The 24,193-nt window shown below is 39.7% G+C and overlaps 1 protein-coding gene and 2 long non-coding RNA genes across 4 annotated transcripts; 1 reads left to right on the forward strand and 2 right to left on the reverse strand.

Moving 5' to 3' along the window:
- The first annotated feature begins 1,503 nt into the window (after nucleotides 1–1,503).
- On the forward strand, nucleotides 1,504–21,036 carry LOC139625011 (uncharacterized). 2 transcript variants are annotated; one of them, XR_011691815.1, is made up of 4 exons: nucleotides 1,504–2,307; nucleotides 3,737–3,838; nucleotides 4,854–5,027; nucleotides 5,133–5,939. It is a non-coding gene; the product is annotated as an uncharacterized lncRNA (long non-coding RNA). The 2 variants fall into 2 exon arrangements; XR_011691814.1 differs by lacking the exons at nucleotides 4,854–5,027; nucleotides 5,133–5,939 and adding an exon at nucleotides 20,609–21,036.
- On the reverse strand, nucleotides 6,078–8,663 carry LOC139625012 (uncharacterized). The gene is made up of 2 exons (XR_011691816.1): nucleotides 8,550–8,663; nucleotides 6,078–8,074 (listed from the first exon to the last, which is right to left on the reverse strand). It is a non-coding gene; the product is annotated as an uncharacterized lncRNA (long non-coding RNA).
- LOC139625008 (V-set domain-containing T-cell activation inhibitor 1-like) lies at nucleotides 14,419–23,569 on the reverse strand. The gene is made up of 6 exons (XM_071484536.1): nucleotides 23,434–23,569; nucleotides 23,001–23,100; nucleotides 22,130–22,456; nucleotides 21,752–22,015; nucleotides 15,057–15,155; nucleotides 14,419–14,455 (listed from the first exon to the last, which is right to left on the reverse strand). Exons 2-5 carry the CDS (start codon nucleotides 23,065–23,067, stop codon nucleotides 15,058–15,060), a joined length of 756 nt encoding a protein of 251 aa, XP_071340637.1. The 5' UTR covers nucleotides 23,068–23,100; nucleotides 23,434–23,569; the 3' UTR covers nucleotides 14,419–14,455; nucleotide 15,057.
- Between the last annotated feature and the right edge of the window lie 624 nt (nucleotides 23,570–24,193).

Genomic DNA, 24,193 nt, shown 5'->3' on the forward strand with positions numbered 1-24,193 from the left:
GGGCCTTGCAGCCTCTCGCACTCATTCACCTAGTGGGAGACCTCAGTTAAGTCTGTGAGGGTTCAGGTCTTAGGTCTTATTGGGAACACTGGGGTTGGGCCAGAGACTATGTAGGGGGTCAGCTCCAGTCTGGGTCAGGATGATCTGACTGGGGTTGACTCTTCACATGAGGCCTGTTAGGGGAGCATTTGTAGCAGTGCAGGGGATTGTGCAGCCTTGGTGTTATCAATATTTCATAGCAGCTGTTTGAGGCGGCCTGACCCACCACATGGATTTAATAAAGGACCACAGTGACTGTAGGTCTCTGCAGAAACACTTACTCTGTGACCTGATTCTGATTAAGCTCTCACTGCTGCCAGGACTGACGGTGTAGTTGTAGTTCTGATCTGAAAAATATTTATGATAACATATTTGTTACTGTACATTTAGAAACACACTATTGTACGACAGATTATTGTTTGATTCTCATACCGTCCACTGTCAGGTTGACGAATGAATCCTTGTCTCCTCCTCTGATGGTGCTGGTGTAGCACCTGTATCTGCCCTGGTCCTGAACCTTCACCCCTGTCAGCAGGAGGGAGGCGTTTCCTCTGGAGATCTGGTCCTTGAACACTGATGTCCTGCCTCTGAAGCTCTGGTCCTGGAGCACGAGCTGATCCTGGTTGTGGTAGTAGGAGTGGACAGGACGGTCTCCTGTCCCCTGAGTCCAGTGGACGACGGCATCAGTGCCGCCCTGGAAGCTGCACGGTAAGATGCAGCTCTCCATGAAAACACAGGAGACCTCAGTGTCTGTAACATCAGGTACAAGCAGCACAACTTTACTGAGCAGTCAGAGGAGTAAAGAAAGGTTTTGTTGGTTCACATGTTGACGCACAGATGAACTGAGCACAGGGTGGAGGCGCCTCCCTGTAGTCTACAGTCTCACTGATGAGTGATAGTTATTGATCTTCCTCATGCAAACAGTGGGATTACGTCACTTTCTTGGGAGGTGGGTGGGTTTAGGCCTGCGTGTATCAAATCAGAAATCCATTAACCAAACGCACCAAATAAAATGATGGATCTTAGTTTGGTTTTCTGCTCTCTCTCTTTCTCGCCCATTTATTATTATTATTATTATTATGATGATGATGATGATGATGATGATTGTTATTATTATCAGTCAGTGACATGCAGTGTTTTACCTTTTAACACCAGCGTGTGATGTAAAGTGGCAGTAAACACCTCACTCACCTCCTTTGGCGGGAATCACAATCCACAGAAAAGAGCCGATCATCAGACCCAGGGCAGAGCCGCGGCCCATCATCCTGTGGATTGTACAATATCTGCACAGCTGCTGCCTCTCAGCTGCCACTCAGTTATTTCTGGAAAGAGACACAAAGGCAGCGACATGGTGAGGATCCAGCGCCCTCTGCAGTGAAAGGCAATCCATATCATCTACTGATCAGATAAACAAGCAGGAACTAAAGAATAAAGGAGGACTGAACAATTAAATGAAATAAGTTTAAATAAGATGCATTAATAAATGTTTTATTTTGAAAGACTCTAGCAGAGGTGAAATTGTTTTCTGCTGTAGATATGTATATGTGCATCAGTCCTATAGTTTAACACCTCCTTGTTTCAGACAGAAGAAAGTTGTATTTAAGGAAATCAGGATTGTTGGCCTCCAGGTGTTTCTGCACAGTTTGCCCCCAGGGTGTGATTATTGATTTACTGGGTATTTGTCCTCAAAGTGTGTGTCACCATAAATTCTCAACAACAACAGCAGGAGTCGTTCAGTGGTTTTTTTAAGTTCAGCAAACAGTCAGTGTTGCAGGTGAGGAGAAAGGTGGTCGAGGTAAATGACTTCTGCCTTTACAATGACAAACCTGCAGCGATGACCGACCATGGATGTATTATAAGAACATTATATATATATATATTAAACATATTATAAGGTCTTATAATACATCCATGAGACCGACAGGACAGCGGTGTGTCGCTTGTTGCTGGTCCGAGTAGAAACACGTTTCTTTAACGGCTTGACTGATTTGATGGGGGGGGGGGTCTTCATCGCCATGAAAAACTTGGACCCCCCGCCCAAGAAAAAAGGGGCAAAAACAACAGCTGAGGGGGTTGAAGTAATTATATTGTTCATAATTGTAAATTTTACAATATATTTCCCATATTAACTCCTGCAAGAACCTTGTAGTACACTTGACCCCCCTAAAGTGGACCATACCATTTCTGAAGCTTGACTAAGCAACCGTTGTCTTCCTGCTTCACTCATCAGTAGTTCGGACCGAAAGGCGCCAAACAAATAGAGGCACTGTAGGTGAATATAAGAGGCTAATTAGGTTATTTAATACACTTTACTTTATTACCCTCTGACTTTCTGAATTAGATTGTGTCAGGTATCTATAGATGAAAACTAATGTTAGCTAGTTTCTACCTTTTGCCTTACTTTACCGTTTAGCGAGCTAATGCTAGCTAGTTTATACCTTTTGCCTTAAGTTGTAGTTTAGCTAATTGTTAGCTAGCCCTTTCATTTACAATATTAGTTTGGTGTTTCATTACCAATATAAAATGTCCTATTTTACCAAACACTGGTTCTCAGAGCAGTGAGACAATAGTTGTAGAGATACGTTTTAACATTAATATAGATGTTTGGAGAGACAGCACTCTTATGTACAAGTCACTATCATTTACTATTTATTCAGATCATGCTGTGATTCTCTTTTTAAACAAAAGTCAACGTTTCTGAGTCTCTTTCTTACAATGTGACACTTTTCTGTAATAGTTCTTGTTTAAAGATGTCTCAGTTTTTACTTAGTTTTTACTGTAGCTGGCTGGAACCTGCTGAACTTTTTAAACTTTTCATCCTCTTATGGATAAAATCATAAATTCACTGGTGTTAAATGTAAAAAGACGTCAACACAGGATTTAATAAACATGTTTTTAATAAATTCAGCTGGGGAAGCCACATCTTTCAATTCAATCGATTTCGGTCAATATATATATTTAAAACAAGCAAACAAAAAACATACTCAAATATTGGCAAAACAAGAAAAAAACTTCAAGGCCATGTTTGACCAAAAAAAGAATTTCAAAAGGAAAAAAAAGGAGAAACACTTCCACTGCTACATTTATGCATTGTTGATAATCATATCTCAGTTTTATATCTATTTATTACCATGTTTTTAAACATCTTTTTAAATTTGCTAAATGAACAACACATTCTTAACTCATAATCACATCTCATCCACAGGTTTACCCCTTTGACAGATACACATTTTTTTTTAATGTTTGTCCTCATCTTTACTTTTTTGCACGTACTTCTTCCCCCGAGTTCATACTTACTCTCTATTTTTAAACAGCCTCTGAATACAGTTTGGGAGTAAGTTATTTTGTGCTTTATATATTATCTGTGCAGTTTTAAAATCGATTAATTATTCTAATGACTTTCTTCTGCAACATCAAGATTGAATTTGTTTCTTTTACAAGTACCTCCACACAATATGTGATGTGTGGTAATATGAGAGAATGGTATAGTATATGTAGTGATTTTTAATATACTTAACTCTATGTAACACTGCAACAGTTTTGGATGACTTAGACTTCACATTGTTTATGTGTGAATTCCAGCATAATCTATGATCAATAATAACACCCAAAAATGTATGGCTTGTATAAAGAGAATTATTCATGTTTCTATCTAAATCAATACTCATTCATATTGGTTTTGCCTTTTTTTTTCTAGAAAATTTCAACTTCCTTTGATGATAAAAGGACAGACCATTGTTTGCTGAGAAAGTGGAAGACACAAAGTGCGCTTGCTCCAGTCCTTTGTTCTCGTGGAGAGGTTTGTTCTTTAACTCTCTTCACTTTAAAGCATATGAATGAATAAATAGGGGGTTAGTTGGTTCATGATAACCTGATTGATTAATTATTCTAATGCAGAGATAGCCAACATGGTGCCTGCTGGCACCTGGTTGCCTTCAGAAACCATGAGTTGCCCGTGTTCTAAAAATAGCACAAGTCACCATGGTGCTCCATCTAAAAATTGTATTTAACTGTGATGCGGTTCTTTTTGAATCAATGACACTTGCATTGATGTAGATTTGAAAATGACAACATTGAATATAAACTTTTAAAAACAAATGTTTTATGCATATATAAACTCTGACCTTGTCTGGTGTCAAAATTCAATATTGCGCGCAAGACAAACCTCCGTCTCACTCTTTGGTAAGACAAGCTAACGGGCGCAGCTATGATGGGGAGCTAAATGTGGGTTTTACCCTAAAGATAAGAAAAGAAAAGCAAAAGAAAACTTACCATTTTCACAATGATTGGGAGGAATCATTACGACGGTAAAAGAAAAGTGTGTATGTCTCATTTGCGGGGCGACTGTGGCGGCAAAACAGAACAATGTGGAAAGACACTTAAGTAGGTGTCACTAAAGCCTCCATGCAGCTACCCACCTGGCAGTGTACTACGGGCAGAAAAAGCCCCTGAGATAAAGGCAGCTTTGGGTAAACAGCAGTCACAAGAACAAAAGTCAAAAAAAGCAACTGAAGCTTCATTTAGAGGTGTGATTTTTTTTTGATAAAGAACAAGAAACCCTTTTCGGACAGGGAGGTCTTGAAAGGAGCAATGATGGTAATTGCTGATGTCATCTCCGCTCTCTCCAATGTCCAACTGGGGGCAAGTACGATGGTTAGTGGCGGCTATGTCCGGGAACTTGACAGAGCAGCTGGACTGGGATCTGGTTAAATGCAGGTGGTTTAGCATCCAGTCCAACGAGTCTGTGGACAGCAGCAGTACATCACAGCCAATGATGTTTATCGTGATGGTGTTTGATGATTTCTCCACCAAAGAACTCCTGACACTACTGCCCCTGAAGACAACAACAAGGGGAGTTGACATCTACAACACGGTGAAGAGGTACTGGGTGGAGAAAAAGCCACCATTGGAAAAGCTGGTGTCGGTGACTACAGATGGGGCTCCCGCCATGACGGGCCCACATGCAGGCTTCATTGCACAATGCAAAGGTGACACACTTCCCAACATTTCTACATTACCACTGCATCATTCACCAGCAGGCGATATGTGCAAAAGTGACCGGCTTTGATCATATGATGACTCCTGTCTTGAAGATCGGATTTTTAGAGCATCCGCTCCAAAGCAAAACAACACAGGATATTCAAGGTGCTATTGGAGGAGCTGTTAGCAGAATATGGTGACCTGTTACCACATACAGAAATCCGCTGGCTCAGCAGGGGACGAGTTTTGCAGCGTTTTTTGTCACTTTTGAGTGAAATCAAAGAGTTCGTGCAATCCAAAGGGGAAGATGCCTGGCTGCTTGAGGACACTGAGTGGATTCTTGACCTCGTATTTTTAACGGACATCACTGGGAAACTGAACCATTTAAACTGTGAGCTACAAGGCAAAGGTATGACTGTCGCTGATATAAGTGCTGTAAATGCATTTAAAGCTAAGATGAATATTTTCTCTGTGCATTTACAGAGACAAAAGGTTCTGCACTTTCCCTCCGTGCAGTCAGTGCTGAATGACAATGCTTCTGCATCTGGGGCTTTTGACAAAGCTGCAGAAAAGTACTCCCCAGTCATAAACAGACTTGGGCAGGCGTTTGAGAACAGGTTTTGTGACTTTGATCAACTTGAGCCATGTGTGTCATTCATCTGAAATCCTTTCATACAAGTGGGCGTGACATGCATTTCTGAGCAACTAAGTGAAACGTTCAACTTGGATGCTGGACAGGTGGAGATTGAAATCTTAACGTTGCAAAATGACCCCCACCTCAAATCCATCAGTGTGCACCAAACTTTTGGTGCCTTGTGGACACAGAAAAGTACAAAGATGTATGCACAGCAGCTGCCTGCCTTTTTGGTTCAATCTATTTTTGTGAATCAACCTTTTCTGACATGAACTTCATCAAGAACAAGCACAGAACACACCTTACTGATGCATATCTACAAGACTTACTCACAGTTGTAGTGTCAAATTATACCCCAGATTACAGTAAACTGGTGAACAGCATGCAATGCCAGGCTTCCCACAAACAGACATTTACAGACAAAGAAAGCGATAACAGATGTTTTTATTGAAATGCCACGGTAACGTTAAATATTGCACAAAAAATACAAAATTATTTGTTCAAAAAGTGTAACGTGATGATTTGTTAAAAATTATACAGGTTTGGTGATTAGCACAAATGTGATATGATTCATAAAAATGTGAAAGAGTTGATTTATTTTAATTTTTTTAAATCTTACATAACTGATAATTTGTACAAATTTAGGACAGAGTTCATGATTTGCTCAAAAATGTTAAAGGTAATGGTTAGTACAAACGTGACATGACGTGAAGATGTTACCGTTAATGATTTCCTTAAAAATCTTACAGAAGTGATAATTTGTACAAATAAAACATGTATGATTTTTAACAAAAATGCTACAAATGTGCTCATAGATACAATACTGTCAAGCAGGATATTTCCAAAAATATCAGAGATGTGATAACTCTGACTGTCAAATGTTGAAATATTGAGATTAACAGAAATAATGTTGCATGCTTAAATATATCTGTTTCCTACTATGGTGAATCATTGTTAATAATACTTGTGAGGAATCATTAACATTAATATGGGATCAGAATATTTATTATGAATAATAATGTTATTAAAGGTGAACTGTGCAACTTTGTTATTCAAGAAGTTTGTATCAAATAAAAAGCCCTTTGTATTACTCAGAACCCGTGACGTAGCTCTGTTTCAAAAAGGATGGTGACCCCCGATATAGCCACTCCACTACCTTTTCCTTGTCGATCAGTGCTATAAACATTGTAGCCACAAATGTAAATATCCTTATCGAGCACAGATTTTTCAAGCCAAGCTTCAGATAAGACAATATCCACATTTGAGTTTATCCAAAGCTTTATCAAATCCAATTTAGAGAGTAAACTCCTAACATAGATATGAACGATCCCAAGACCAGATTGAGATTTAAAATCTGCAGGTGTTAAACACTGTGCAGGAGTGTCAGGGCCTGGATCAGTCTCAACATTTCCCAATAGTAGTAGCAGTAATACAACTAAATATTTGTGCTTAGTGTTACAGCTTTTTAAGTGAGTCATCAGACTAGTAGAGAATATATTTACAAAAGGGGAGGTTTCAATAATAGTAAAATGCTCTCTCAAAACCAGTAAACAGTAAGAATGAAGAGGCTCCTCAGCCATAAGCAACCGCTTTGATATGTCCACAGTCACTGTAACCTTTAGCTGAGATGGAGTTGAGAGGAAAAATCTACAGCAGACGCTGTAGGAAAATGTTAAACTGACATAGCTATCATACTGTGTTTCCTCAGGTAGTGTAACTGGAGGAGGAGGAGGGTTGCCAGGCCCATTTGGGCTCCGAGCAAAACCTCATAAAGATACAAAGCACAATACAACGATTAGTGACATAGTAGGAGGAGAAAATACACCGTTTTACCACTTGTGATGAGGCTAGAAGGCAATGCCTAGAGATGGAGGCTAGCAGACAGGACCAAGTGCCGGAGGGTAGCAGACTCAGCTAAAGGCTGGAAATAAGCAAAACAAGGCTCAGAGGCTAGTAGGCAAAACCAAGCGTTGAAGCTTACCAGGCAGGGCTGGTAGAAGGTGCCGGAGCCAGGTACTGGAGGACCAGATGCTGGAGGTTAGCAGGCAGGGGTGGTAGCTGGAGGTTAGCAGCCAGGGCGAGGTACTGGAGGACCAGATGCTGGAGGCTAGCAGGCAGGGACAGGTGCAGTATGGCAAGGTGCTAGAAGTTAGCAAGCAGGGCCGATAGCTGAGGCCTCAGTCCAGATTAAGAGTTCAGAATCAATCCAATAGGTTTGCGTTTTTTCGAGAAAATGTCAAGTTCCTTTGATGATAAAAGGAAAGACCATTTGCTGAGAAAGTGAAAGACACAAAGTGCACTTGCTGCACAATAAACCATTGCATCATTTAGTCCCTCAGGTTCATGGAGAGGTTTGTCTGTGTGAGGTTTTTACTGTTTTGATGGGGTGTTTCATTTGTACGTTCTTCATGTTGCGTTACACTGCAAACAAAACCAAATAAAATTCAGCATCAAAAACATAAAAAAAAAAAAAAAAAAGGTAAAATCAACACAATCCCTTATTTATTCTTCTTCATTACAAGAACAACTTCTGCAGAGCAAAATAAACCATCAAATCAATCTTGATGCCTGCATTTGATTTGGTCAGATTTTATATTTTATCCTTGTTTCATTCATTGAGTTTCATGTTTTCATATCATTAATTGAGTAAAACTTTTCTTCCGGTCGTCTGATGCTCAGACTTTGACTGAGATCATCTTTTTAGCTGAGACGGCTGTTAATGTCAAACTAGATTTCAAACTAGATTTTCAGTTTAATAGATTTCTTAATTAATGAAATTACAACATGCTTTAGAAAATAACTGTGGGAAATACAAAGGAGACATTACAGTAGAGAACTGGTTATAACTTTAGTTCATAGTGTAGCAGTGCTTTTCTAATACAAACAAGTTACTTACATTTAGTCTTCATCATTGTTTGTTTCTCTGTTTCTCTGTTGACCTGAGAGATTTTTGAGTCCAAAACACAACATCATCAATACAAACAACAAACAAGAAGTTAAGTAAAAAGTGTAGGAGGAAAATTATTTTACCTTTTTTCTTTATATAGCGCTGCACCAGGAAAGCCACTGCCACTAAGACTGAAGTGACTCCAGCCACCACCCTGCCTATAAGGCCTCGAGTTGAATTCCCTAAAATGGAAAAAGACTCAGTAACTTGAACTTTCCCATGATGCCTCATGATGGTGTTTTCTGATGTACTGTACATCTCTTCAGAAACACTGACTTGGTTTAGACGAAGCGACTGTCTTCCTGTTTCTGCGAGTGCTGATGGTGCAGCTGTAGCTCAGATCAGAATCACTGCGTGGAAGTATCAGAGAGCTGTTGATGTTGTAGAGCAGCTGCTGGGTCTGCTTGACTTTAGTGTTGCTCTTGAAGGTCACACTGGATGGGGGTCTGGTGGACCAGGTGAGCTTAGGCTTAGGGTAGATCCCCTCTGAGCTGCAGGTGATCCTGTTTTTCATCCACTGAAGTTTGACTTTACCGACTGGAGCTGTAAGAAACCAAAAAAATAAGTGTTTCACTTCATATAAAGTTTGTTCTGAGGTGGTGAAGATAAAATGTCCATCTACTGGACTCCTCAGAGTTTCTGTAGATACAGTCGTCATGTTAACGACCTCAGGTCTCGTCCTGTCTTTGTGTCTCCTCTTATTTACAGACTCTCAGTATTTTCAGCTCGGTCCTGTTTGTTTTTTAGCAGAGATCAACACAGATATTCATTTATGTGGCTCCAGGTTTTGCAGCTGTGAAAATGGCAACGGTGCATCACCACCAGTTAGTACATACATTGTACATATACTGTATCTTATTAGTATGGAACAAGTATTTATATCATGGTATGTTTATTAAAACAGAATTGGGACACAGCCTCAGTTGATGTGTAAATGTGACAGTATAATAGAAGCTTCTATATCTTAATGAGGGCAGACTAAAGAATAAAAAGACCTCTGTAATTCAACAGTGACACAAACTGCAGCATCAGATGATCATAGATTTGAATCAACACAAACTGAACATGAGAACGTTCATGAAGGAGGATTTACTGCAGGACTGTTGTATTAGACCACTTAGTTTTAGCCAAGTGTTCCTAATAACAGTAAGTTTCTTTGAACCAATCAGATTTATTTACCTCAACCTGAACCAGAGCAGCCACAGATCAGAACATGTTAGCAGCTCTGTTTTTGTCTTTTGTATATTTACTGTTTCTCTTACCGTCCACCGTCAGGTTGATAAATGAATACTTGTCTCCACTGATGGTGCTGGTGAAGCACTGGTATCTGCCCTGGTCCCGAACCTTCACCCCTGTCAGCAGGAGGGAGGCGTTTCCTCTGGAGATCTGGTCCTTGAACAGTGATGTCCTGTCTCTGAAGAGCTGGTCCTGGAGTTTGAGCTGGTCCTGGTTGTCGTAGTAGGAGTGGACAGAACGGTTTCTTGCTGTCACCTGAGTCCAGTTGACAGGAAGGTTTCCTGCTATCACCTGAGTCCAGTTGACAGAAAGGTATCTTGCTTTCATCTGAGTCCAGTGGACGACCACATCAGTGTCACTCTGGAAGCTGCACGGTAAGATGCAGCTCTTCATGAAAACACAGGAGACTTTAGTGTCTGTAACGTGGTGAAGAGACACCAAAGTTCAGTTAATGGAAATTGAATCCAGGTGAGCCGTCTTTAAACACCTTATTCTAGATGTGTTGGACCAAATGTATTGATCTTCACTAATGAATTTTACAAGTTTCCAATGTTAGTTCCTGTATTAACAATAGATACAATAACAAGGAAATGTTCTTATTGACCACCTTTCTAAACAATATTACATTGTGCTGTAAAGTAACATGACCATGGATCCTCAGTAAAATTAATTTCTAGCAAAGTGGGAATTTGTTTCATTTTGACCTCTGACCTTTTAATAACCAATCAGTGTGAAGTTCACAGTGGCTCGGCAGGTTGCATTGTGAACATCTGTGAGCGTGTTTCACATTAATAGTTTTCGAGGCCTGAAAAAGTAAAAGCCTCCTTTATTTCACAAAAAAGAAAAGACGACAGGTGAGACATGGAGCATGACTAATGCAACAGTCGTTACTCTGCAGAGTCAGAGGAAGTGAAGGCCTCATTTAACAGCTCTCACTAGTGACATCTGCTGCTGAAGTAAATGCATAGCAGCCGAATCATTCACAACCTTTCCATAAAGAACAATAAAGCGCTGCTTTCCCCTATGACCACTGTGCTCTTCATTTCACTAAATATAAATATTCATAATGTAATAAAAGATGATTTGCATTAGGTTAGGTACGTAGGTCGTGTGCTGAGAGAGAATGGTAGAGATGAGATTCAGCTAAAACCACAGGCTGGATTTTAACCTGTGACGCTGCATTTTGAAGCTCACTTTCATGGCGTGCACCTGAACAGGTGAGCCTCTGCGGTGCACCTGAACATGATTAATAACTGATTGACATCAATGAATGAATGTGATGAGGTTCAGTGCCTGTGGGGAACCCTGCACTGTTTTTCACTGTGTCTGGCTTAAGGCCACTTCTCTTTTTTGCAGGCTCCATTTCTCCAACTTCTCCTAATCTAACTTGTCCTTAACCTTATTATTACTGCAACTAATAATAATAATAATAACAATAATAAAAAATAACAACAATAATAATAAATATTCCCCTAAACCAAACTCAACACTGAATGAATTTAAATTACGAGGTAAGTCTGAAGCTTATAAAGGATGATAAGAAAGCCCTGAAGTTAGTTTATTTACTTTATTTAAATGAATCTGAAATAAGCCCTTTTTTTCTCTTTTTAAGTTTGACTTTACTTATTTAATGTGCTTATGCTCAACCTTAGTGTTTCATATTTTTTATGTGAATACGCATTAGTGCCTTTTTTGTTATGTTTATGAATAAAGTTTTTTTTTTCTTTTTTTTTTATATTAAACGAGCATTTTATCATGGCTGCCACTCGGGCCTTTCCGTCTCATCTCATCCAGAGCAGAACTTTCCTGACGCAGAGTTTGGCCGCAGCCGAAGTGTTCACCATGAAATACCCTCAGCTCTGCCTGCACCGTGTGATCTTCTGTGTAAAGTCACTCTGATGCGATCGTAAACTTCATTATTTCGCGTCCCCGCCCCACATTTTCATTTGTTGCTCCTTCTCCCATAAAACTTACTTAGGTGTTGAAAGGATAAAGAGAAGCTGCACAAAGAGGACTTGTGGACGCGCTTCATCATTATCTCTGGTTCATCAAATGTTGTTTCAGTTACTGTTATTAGTGTTTTTGCATCCGGTCATTATAATAAAAGTTGAAATAGAAACTAAACATGAGGGTTTAACGTTGAACCAGCAGGTCGCCTGTGACTCTGTTCCTTGATGTGCATGTGTAGCTGGAACCGACTGAAAACACTGAACATCTCACTCACCTCCTTTAACAGGAGCCACAACTAACAAAGTCCCGATCATCAGACCCAGGGCAGAGCAGGGCTCCATCATCCTCTCAGTCCTCTGTCCCGTTGGTTTATGACACATTTCCTGAAAACGAAACCGTGTGAGTTAGTACAGGAAACACTGAGCCCCTCTACCTTCTATGTTACCCTGGGTTCAACTTACAGAACAGGATTTGATTGGTTAATCAGACACTTTGATTTGATTGACGTTTCCTCACTACTGTGACTGGGTGGTGGTAATAAAGATCATCTACTGTCAGTGTGTTATTACTGACATCTAAACGTGTGAAGAGACTGTAAGAAAAATCAGTTCAACATGATAAATCAATAAAAGGTGGAAACAGAAACAGTGAATTAAATGAGAAGCATTTATGGAATATTTATAGAATATTGGTAAATTTAATGCAGGGATCAAAATAAACATATTAAACTTCATATTGAGTTTAAATGTATAATTGTACAGTTGCAGCTTTTTCTTCTTATACACATTTGTGTTATTTATGTTTCCAGCTCTGACACCAAGGGACGACTCCTTGTGTTGGATGATTGAAAGTTGTGTTGAAAGAAGTCAGGCTTGTTGATGTTGTGCCTTTTGTGCTGAAGATCAGTCAGTGGTGAGCTGAGTCAACCTGCTTCACATCTCTGAAGGTGAAAGTGATGTAGTTGTTGTTTTGTGACACAGGGTGTAGGTCTGAACTTTCTCTGAGGTAACAGGTGCTGCTAAACACAAGCAGTGAAGAGTTTTCACCATCAGGTTTGGTGAACGCTGCTGCCAGTTGGTGCTTTATTTGCGTGACCACCTGAGGATCTTTGCACAGTGAGAAATAAACACTTCCTGTAAAGTCAGAGGAGGAAATATTTTTTATTTCAGTGAACCTGCAGTAAGTTGTGTTGTACAGTATCTGTGCTGCTGCTGCTTTTCCACTGAGACTCTGTTATTTTTGGAAAGAGAAACAAGGAGAGCGACCAAATACTGAGTGAGGATCCAGCGCCCTCTGCTGTGACTGGGTGGTGCTAAATGTAGATGTTTGGAGAGACAGCTCTCTAACAGGCCAGAACAAGTCACTATTATTTACCATCATTTATGTAGATCAGCATCAAATTATGTCTCAGTCAGGCTGTGATTCTCTTTGTAAACAAAAGTAAAAGTTTCTGAGTCTCTTTCTTACAATGCGACATTTTTCTTTAATAGTTCTTGTTTGAAGATGTCTCAGTTTTTACTTGGTTTTTACTTCAGCTGACTGGAACCTGCTGAACTGTTTAAACTTTTCATCCTCTTATGGATAAAATCATAAATTCACTAGTGTTAAAGGTAAAAAGACGTCAACACAGGATTTAATAAACGTGTTTTTAATAAAAAGCCAAATTTTTCAATTCAATTTATTTCAGTCAATACACACACACGCACAAAAAAAAAACAAAAAACAAAAAACATACACAAATATTGGCCGAAAAAGTAAAGGCTGAAGCTACAGTTTATTGCACCTGCCCTCTCTACGCAGTGTTAGACAAATCTGCAGCCCTCTGACTACACATCAGTGAGTATTCACAGTGAACAGGAACAAGACAAGAAAAAAAAACTTCAAGGCCATGTTTGACCAAAAGAAAAGAGAATTTCAAAAGGGGGAAAAACAGGAAAAAAAACCTTCACTTCTACATTTATGCATTGTTGATAATCATTTCTCAGTTATATCTATTTATTATAATGTTTTTAAACATCTATTTAAATTTGCTAAATGAACAACACATTCTTAACTCATAATCACATCTCATTCACAGGTTTACCCCTTTGACAGATACACATCTTTTTTTAATGTTTGTCCTCATCTTTACTTTTTTGAATGCACTTCTTCCCCTGAGTTCATACTTACTCTCTATTTTTAAACAGCCTCTGAATACAGTTTGGGAGTAAGTTATTTTGTGCTTTATATATTATCTGTGCAGTTTTAAAAAAACAAGATCATGGAACTTTAAGGCATATGATTGAATAAATAATGGGTTAGTTGGTTCATAATAACCTGATTGATTAATTATTCTAATGACTTTCTTCTGCAACATGAAGATTGAATTTGTGTTTGTTTTACAAGTGTTCCCCCATACCTCCACACAATATGTGATGTGTGGTAATATGAGAGAAAGGTAGAGTATATGTAGTGATTTTTTATTTTAAGTATGCTTAACTCTATGTAACAGTTTTGGACAGCTTAGACTTGACATTGTTTATGTGTGAATTCCTTCACACCTTTTCCATCTGACAACATTTTCATCTTCAATTACTACATGGTTTCCTTCATGCAGTGGTGTCAGTGTGAGGTTTTCACCGTTTTGATGAGGCGTTTCTTCATGTGTACGTTCTTCATGTTGCGTTTCACTGCAAACACAACAAAATAAAATTCAGTATTAAAAACATAAAAAAAGGTAAAACCAACACAATCCCTTATTTATTCTTCTTCATTGCAAGAACAACTTCTGCAGAGCAAAATAAACCATCAAATCAATCTTGATGCCTGCATTTGATTTGGTCAGATTTGATATTTTATCCTTATTTCATTCAGTTTCATGTTTTCATATCATTAATTGAGAAAAACTTTTCTTCCGGTCGTCTGATGCTCAGACTTTGACTGAGATCATCTTTTTAGCTGAGATGGCTGTTAATGTCAAACTAGATTTCTACTGACGGGAGCAGGTTAAATTACTTTATTAATTAATGAAATTACAACATTCTCTAGAAAAACAACTGTGGGAAACACAAAGGAGACATTACAGTAGAGAACTGGTTATAACTTTAGTTCATAGTGTAGCAGTGTTTTTCTAGTACAAACAAGTTACTTACATTTGGTTTTCAACTATTTTTGATTCTCTGATGTTGTTTCTCTGTTGATCTGAGAGATTTTTGATTTCAAAACACATCATCATCAATACAACAACAAACAAGAAGTTAATTAAAAAGTGTAGGAGGAGAATTGTTTTACCTTATTTCGTTCTACACCACAGTACCAGGAAAACCACTGCCAGTAAGACCAAAATGGCTCCAACCACCACTCCGCCTATAATGGCTCCAGTTGAATTCCCTGAAATAGAAAAAGACTCAGGAACTTGAACTTTCCCATGATGCCTCATGATGGTGTTTTCTGATGTTTGGTTGTTGCAGGTCAAACAGATATTACAGATAACATCAGTTCTCACTCATACAGACTAACAGGTCCTAACCTTCCTCTATCCTCAGGAAGGTGTTGGTTATCAGTGTCTCCTCAGCATCTCTCAGCTCACAGGTGTATGTTCCCTCATGAGATGGAGATAAGTGCTGTAGCATGAGGCTGCCTGACTCTGACACACCCTTCACCTGCTGCCTCCACCTCTTTGAGACTGTGGGGGGGGCGTCAGCTCTGGTCTGGGTCAGGATTTTCTGACTGTGGTTGAATCTCCAGGTGAGACTCTTAAAGGAGGTGGTTGAGGACGTGCAGGGGATTGTTACTTCAGAGCGTTTTTCATTGATAGAAGCTGAAATGAAATAATATTTTGATGCAGCTTTGGTTCTAATAAGAAATTCTGAACATTATCCATCATCAGAAAAACTGATCTAGAGGACAGTGTATCCTCGTCATGGTTAATAAAGTTTCAGAGATGCTTACTTGTTTTAAACAAAGTGGCTCTCCTGCTGTTTCTGCGAGTGCTGATGGTGCAGATGTAGCTCAGATCAGAATCACTGTGTGAAAGTATCAGAGAGCTGCTGATGCTGTAGAGCAGCTGCTCAGTTCTCTGGACTTCAGTGTTGCTCTTGAAGGTCACATTGGATGGGGGTCTGGTGGACCAGGTGAGCTCAGGCTTAGGGTAGATCCCCTCTGAGCTGCAGGTGATCCTGTTTTCTACCTGCTGAAGGTCGACTTTACACACTGGATCTGCCAGAAAATGAAAAAAATCAAAGTGTTTCACTTCATATGAAGTTTGTTCTGAGGTGGTGATGTGTGGGATCACAGGAACTGTGGCGGCGTCTTCAGTGTTATACGTGGATTAAAGATAAAATGTCCATCTACTGGACTCCTCAGAGTTTCTGTAGATACAGTCGTCATGTTAACGACCTCAGGTCTCGTCCTGTCTTTGTGTCTCCTCTTATTTACAGACTCTCAGTATTTTCAGCTCGGTCCTGTTTGTTTTTTAGCAGAGATCAACACAGATATTCATATATATTATGTGGCTCCAGGTTTTGCAGCTGTGAAAATGGCAACGGTGCATCACCACCAGTTAGTACATACATTGTACTTATACTGTATCTTATTAGTATGGAACAAGTATTTATATCATGGTATGTTTATTAAAACAGAATTGGGACACAGCCTCAGTTGATGTGTAAATGTGACAGTATAATAGAAGCTTCTATATCTTAATGAGGGCAGACTAAAGAATAAAAAGACCTCTGTAATTCAACAGTGACACAAACTGCAGCATCAGATGATCATAGATTTGAATCAACACAAACTGAACATGAGAACGTTCATGAAGGAGGATTTACTGCAGGACTGTTGTATTAGACCACTTAGTTTTAGCCAAGTGCTCCTAATAACAGTAAGTTTCTTTGAACCAATCAGCTTCATTTACCTCAACCTGAACCAGAGCAGCCACAGATCAGAACATGTTAGCAGCTCTGTTTTTGTCTTTTGTATATTTACTGATTCTCTTACCGTCCACTCTCAGGTTGATAAATGAATACTTGTCTCCTCTGATGGTGCTGATGTAGCACCTGTATCTGCCCTGGTCCTGAACCTTCACCCCTGTCAGCAGGAGGGAGGCGTTTCCTCTGGAGATCTGGTCCTTGAACAGTGATGTCCTGTTTCTGAAGAGCTGGTCCTGGTGTGTGAGCTGGTCCTGGTTGTCGTAGTAGGAGTGGACAGGAAGGTCTCCTATCATCTGAATCCAGTGGATGTCCACATTAGTGCCGCCCTGGAAGCTGCACGGTAAGATGCAGCTCTCCATGAAAACACAGGAGACCTCAGTGTCTGTAACATCAGGTAAAGAGACACCAAACAAAGTTCAGGGAAAATGGCAGCATGTGTCTTTAAACACCTTATTCTTGATGTGTTTGACCAAATGTATTTATCTTCACTATTGTAACTGAATTTTACCTGTTTCCAGTGTTAGTTCCTGTCACACCACGGTGAGGTCAAGTTGGGTTTTTGTCCTGTCTCCATGTCTTGTCATTTCCTGTTTTATTTTGAAAAGTAACTCTCCTCTCGTTTCAGGTCACTTGCCCTTCCTCGTGTGTCTTGGTCTGATTGTCTGTTGAGTGTTTCCACCTTTCCCTTGTTACCATGCGTATAAGAGTCTGTGTCTCCCTTTGTCTTGTGCCAGTGTGTCGTCTTTGTCGATATCTGCGTGCGTTCACCCTAGCCATCCACAGTCTCGTCTCAGGCCTCTACCTAGTACCATTTGGTTTATGTTCAGCTTCCTCCTAGATGAGTGATTTTCTGTTGTAAGTCTCATAGTGTAGTGCCTCCAGTTTTCGGGAGGGTTTTTGTTTGTTCGACTTCTTTTGTTACGTCTTTTGCCTCCGTAGGGGGAGTGATTTTCTGTTTCTAGTTAACGTTTCATAGCCTTTTGTGTTTTCCTCCGTTAGTGGAGCGATTATTTTTGTACCTTTTTGTAGCCACGCTTCTTCCATAGGGAATTATAAGAGAGCTAAATTTCTTAGCCTGCTTCTGTTACTCGGTCTCGGAGGATCCGAATCTGATTTTGCAATAAAGACTTTTATTGAAACAATCCTGCAGCTGCGTCCTGAGTCCTAGCCTGGTTGTGACAGTACACACTGGGACAAGACAAAGGGAGATGCAGTTCCTGTATTAACAATAGATACAATAACAAGGAAATGTTCTTATTGACCACCTTTCTAAACAATATTACATTGTGCTGTAAAGTAACATGACCATGGATCCTCAGTAAAATCCATCCATCTTCTAAACCGATTATCTGGAACCAGGTCTCAGGGGGCTGGAGCCAATCCCAGCTGACACGGGGAGAACATGCAAACTCCACACAGAAAGGCCCCAGCCCCGGGTTCATAACACACCTGTGTAAAACAACAGGTGTGTTCCACTGTGTAAAAAGTCAGTGCACTTAGATGATTGGAAATCTAAGGGAATCTGGGCTGTAGCTCATGAGGTTTAATCTTGATGTGAAGAAATGTGTGATCTGTGAAAATGAGACTGAAAGCTTTGAACATTTGTTCTTCCTTTGTGGATCAGTGCAGTCTTTCTGGAGCCGTATGTGGAGCTGACCACAGTCCAGGGGGATCGATTTACCACCTTTGACCGTGAAAATAATCAGGTTTGGTATCTATGTTGAATTTTTTTTTTTTAGGAAAATTCTTCATAGATAAATAAAGATACTTTAAAACAAAACCATGAATGAATCATTGTCTAAATGAATTAAATGACTAAGTCTCTGAATCTTATAAAGGATGATAAGAAAGCCCTGAGGTTTATTTGCCTGAATAAAAGAAGATCTTATCATGGCTGCCGCTCAGATACTTTACTGTTGTTTCATCCAGGAAACAACCTGCCTCAGAAAAACAGACCTCGACCGCAGTCTGAGGCCGAGCTGCACTCAGCTTCACACCGTCAGTGCTTCCTGTAATTTGTTATCTTCTGTATAATTTGATGGGATAGTTCAGAGTTTATTATTTCGCTCCCCAAACCTACAGTTTAATTCAGTTTTGTTCCTCCTGACCCAACATAAAACTTACTTAGGTGTTGACAGGATAAAGAGAAGCTGCACAAAGAGGACTTGTGGACGCGCTTCATCATTATCTCTGGTTTATCAAATGTTGTTTCAGTTACTGTTATTAGTGTTTTTGCATCCGGTCATTATAATAAAAGTTGAAGTAGAAACTAAACATGAGGGTTTAACGTTGAACCAGCAGGTCGCCTGTGACTCTGTTTCTTGATGTGCATGTGTAGCTGTAACCGACTGAAAACACTGAACATCTCACTCACCTCCTTTAACAGGAGCCACAACTAACAAAGTCCCGATCATCAGACCCAGGGCAGAGCAGGGCTCCATCATCCTCTCAGTCCTCTGTCCCGTTGGTTTATGACACATTTCCTGAAAACGAAACCGTGTGAGTTAGTACAGGAAACACTGAGCCCCTCTACCTTCTATGTTACCCTGGGTTCAACTTACAGAACAGGATTTGATTGGTTAATCAGACACTTTGATTTGATTGACGTTTCCTCACTACTGTGACTGGGTGGTGGTAATAAAGATCATCTACTGTCAGTGTGTAATTACTGACATCTAAACGTGTGAAGAGACTGTAAGAAAAATCAGTTCAACATGATAAATCAATAAAAGATGGAAACAGAAACAGTGAATTAAATGAGAAGCATTTATGGAATATTTATAGAATATTGGTAAATTTAATGCAGGGATCAAAATAAACATTAAACTTCATATTGAGTTTAAATGTATAATTGTACAGTTGCAGCTTTTTCTTCTTTCTTATACACATTTGTGTTATTTATGTTTCCAGCTCTGACACCAAGGGACGACTCCTTGTGTTGGATGATTGAAAGTTGTGTTGAAGGAAGTCAGGCTTGTTGATGTTGTGCCTTTTGTGCTGAAGATCAGTCAGTGGTGAGCTGAGTCAACCTGCATCACATCTCTGAAGGTGAAAGTGATGTAGTTGTGGTTTTGTGACACAGGGTGTAGGTCTGAACTTTCTCTGAGGTAACAGGTGCTGCTAAACACAAGCAGTGAAGAGTTTTGACCATCAGGTTTGGTGAACGCTGCTGCCAGTTGGTGCTTTATTTGCGTGACCACCTGAGGATCTTTGCACAGTGAGAAATAAATACTTCCTGTAAAGTCAGAGGAGGAAATGTTTTTTATTTCAGTGAACCTGCAGGAAGTTGTGTTGTACAGTATCTGTGCTGCTGCTGCCTTTCCACTGAGACTCTGTTATTTTTGGAAAGAGAAACAAGGAGAGCGACCAAATACTGAGTGAGGATCCAGCGCCCTCTGCTGTGACTGGGTGGTGCTAAATGTAGATATTTGGAGAGACAGCTCTCTAACAGGCCAGAACAAGTCACAATTACTTACCATCATTTATGTAGATCAGCATCAAATTATGTCTCAGTCAGGCTGTGATTCTCTCTGTAAACAAAAGTAAAAGTTTCTGAGTCTCTTTCTTACAATGTGACATTTTTCTTTAATAGTTCTTGTTTAAAGATGTCTCAGTTTTTACTTAGTTTCAACTTCAGCTGACTGGAACCTGCTGAACTGTTTAAACTTTTCATCCTCTTACGGATAAAATCATAAATTCATCAGTGTTAAAGGTAAAAAGACGCCAACACAGGATTTAATAAACATGTTTTTATTAATTTTTAAATAAAAACAATAGTAAACAATTTAGTAAATTCAGTCAGGGGAAACCAAATGGCTCATTTAAAGAGAATTATAAACATTTCTATCTAAATCAATACTTCATATATTACTATATATTATATATACTTTAATATTGGTTTTATCCTTTCAGAAAATGTGAACTTCCTTTGATGATAAAGGGACTGAGCATTGTTTGCTGAGAAGACACAAAGTGCATCATTTCATCCTTCAGCTTCGTGGAGAGGTTTGTTCTTTAACTCTCTTCACATCTTTTCCATCTGACACGATTTTCATCTTCAATCACTACATGGTTTTCTTTTTGGTGCAGTGGTGTCAGTGTTTCTTCATTTGCACGGTCTTCATGTTGCGTTACACTGCAAATACAACAAAATAAAATTCAGCATCAAAAACATAAAAAAGGTAAAATCAAAACAATCCTTCTTTATTCTTCTTCATTACAAGAACAACTTCTGCAGAGCAAAATAAACCATCAAATCAATCTTGATGCCTGCATTTGATTTGGTCAAATCTGATTTTTATCCTTATTTCATTCATTGAGTTTTATGTTTTCATATCATTCATTTAAAACTTTTCCTCACGTCGTCTGATGCTCAGACTTTGACTGAGATCATCTTTTTAGCTGAGACGGCTGTTAATGTCAAACTAGATTTCAACTGAGGGGAGCAGGTTAAATTACTTTATTAATTAATGAAATTACAACATTCTCTAGAAAAACAACTGTGGGAAATACAAAGGAGACATCACAGTAGAGAACTGGTTATAACTTTAGTTCATAGTGTAGCAGTGCTTTTCTAATACAAACAAGTTACTTACATTTGGAATCCATTATTGATTAATTCTGTGATCTTCATTCTCCATAGACCTGAGAGATTTGAGTCCAAAACACAACATGATCAATACAACAACAAACAAGAAGTTAATTAAAAAGTGTAGGAGGAGAATTGTTTTACCTTTTTTCTTTATATAGCACCATACCAGGAAAACCACTGCTGCTACTAAGACCAAAATGGCTCCAACCACTCCGCCTATAATGGCTACAGTTGAATTCCCTGAAATAGAAAAAGATCAGATCAGACTCTTTAAGGAGGTGGTTGAGGACGTGCAGGGGATTGTTGCTTCAGTGTGTGAGCCATTGATAGAAGCTGAAATGAAATAATATTTTGATGCAGCTCTGGTTCTAATAAGAAAATCTGAACATTATCCATCATCAGAAAAGCTGATCTAGATGACAGTGTATCCTCGTCATGGTTAATAAAGTTTCATAGCTGCTTACTTGGTTTAAAAGTGGCTCTCCTGCTGTTTCTGCGAGTGCTGATGGTGCAGATGTAGCTCAGATCAGAATCACTGTGTGAAAGTATCAGAGAGCTGCTGATGTTGTAGAGCAGCTGCTCAGTCTGCTGGACTTCAGTGTTGTTCTTGAAGGTCACATTGGATGGGGGTCTGGTGGACCAGGTGAGCTTAGGCTCAGGGTAGATCCCCTCTGAGCTGCAGGTGATCCTGTTTTCTACCTGCTGGAGGTCGACTTTACCCACTGGAGCTGCAGAAAGAGACGAACTTTGTTATGAATTTAACAACATATTTGTTATAAATGAACTTTACAAACAAAAACACAATTAAATGGTTTAGTGTATTTACTGCGTGTTTATCATACCGTCCACTAGAAGGTTGATAAATGACTGATTTCTTCCATTCTCCGTGCTTGTGTAGCACTCGTATCTGCCCTGGTCCTGAACCTCCACCCCTGTCAGCAGGAGGGAGGCGTTTCCTCTGGAGATCTGGTCCTTGAACAGTGATGTCCTGCCTCTGAAGTGCTGGTCCTGATTTGTGAGCTTGTCCTTGTTTGGTTGGTAGGAGTGGACAAGACGGTTTCCTGCTGTCACCTGAGTCCAGTAAATGACCACATCAGTGTCGCCCTGGAAGCTGCACGGTAAGATGCAGTTCTCCATGAAAACACAGGAGACTTGAGTGTCTGCAACAGCTGGTAAAGAGATTGTTTAGGTTTAGTTGTTGTATAATGTTTGTCCCTGTATTCATTATACATCATATGTTGCATTTATGAAACTGTCAAACATGTTGTGATCTCCCAAGAACATTTCAACAACAACATTTTAAGGTTTGTGGTACAACACTGAGCACAAATCTGACCCACTTTGAATAAGCTGCTGAAACTGTCAGACCTCAGTTACTATTTTTATTTTCTTTTATATTCTGAACAAAATAAGTCAAATTATTGACAAACAAAACAATGAAGTTCAGTTTAGTTCTTCTGTTTATATACTTCATACAGATCATGTCCAGACCATACACTTGATAACATTTTTCACAGAGACCCAACATTCCCATCATGAGAAAACACAGGTAACAGGTAGAACCTGTTTCTACCTTTGAACAGGTGGGAACAGACTCAGGCCTGTGGTGGGCTGCCTCAACCATTTGGGTTGAGAGAGGGAAACACTGACTGTACAGTTTCATTGATGTGCTCACTGAAACAAGTTCAGACAGGCAGTGAACGCCACACTCACCTTCTGTGGACGGACTGAACATCCACAGAAACATCACAACCAAAAAGGCACCATTGACCTCGGTCATCGTCCTGTCAGAGTGAATGTGTGTAGCTCTGTACTGCAAAGACAAGACAGAATTAATGTGGGTGTGATCTGATGCAGCTCTACATGAAAACACACACGCTTATATTTTTCCTGCCAGGAACCAACATTTCAATTCAGTCAGCAGCGTATGAAGTTGTGTAGCCAGTGGACACTTTAATCTAACAACGGAGAATATAAGGCAAAGTTCAGTATGTGTTCGGTTTGCGTCGTGCCTGTACAGGCCCCTCCTGTGGGCTCATTCAGCCTTTTTCCTCTTTGGCAGACACGTGTTAGCTCTCCGGACACCACCCAAAGCTCCGTCAGTGCTACTATGATATAAATGACGGGCAGTAAACACCTCACTCACCTGCCCTGTCAGGATCCACAATCCTCAGAAAACTCAGAAGAACCCAGACACAAGGCACCACTGAACTCCCCGTCCTGACTCTCTTCTCCTGATCCAGAGACTTGGACAGTCAGCGCGGGAACTGTGTGACCCGGAAGTTTCTCTGTCCCGTCTCCCCCCCGGATATTACCTGTCTGTCTTCATAACACTGAGACTGTGTGGACATGAAGACAACTGTCAGGCTGTCAGTCGGTCCTCTGCACTGAAATATTTACTGTGCATTAGTGTAGTAATTACTGTCAATAATAGAAATAATCATCTGTGTGAAGCTCCAGACTTGTTGACCACTGTCTGTAAATAATCATTTGACACGTTGTGACTGATCAGAGAGGTTGTGTGAATATTTCTGAGTGAGGTTGATTGTAATTAAGCTGGAAAGATTTTAAAAGTGGACTAAATGTAGTTGAATGGTGACTTTTTTTAAACACAGGCTACATACAGGATTGACTTGACTTGTCTTTAACAGTATTTCAGTGTTTAAATTAACATCATGTTGAAATAGTCATTAAATTCTGCTGGGTAAGATTTTTAAATGTAAACTATAGAGACACCTGTTCCTTATTCAGCTGCAAATCACCAGTCCTGCCCCCCTAGGTAGCCAGGATATATGGAAATACTTAATTCATTTATTTCTCTTTCCTCTAAAACACCCAGTTGTTCCATCGTCTTGTTTTCTTCCACTGAACCTGAATTTAACTTCCAGCAGGAACCGGTCAGTATT

This window comes from Trachinotus anak, unplaced genomic scaffold, assembly GCF_046630095.1.
Source record: "Trachinotus anak isolate AG129_WGS33_773 ecotype Australia unplaced genomic scaffold, CSIRO_AGI_Tana_v1 ptg000009l, whole genome shotgun sequence".
Taxonomy (NCBI): Eukaryota; Metazoa; Chordata; class Actinopteri; order Carangiformes; family Carangidae; genus Trachinotus; species Trachinotus anak.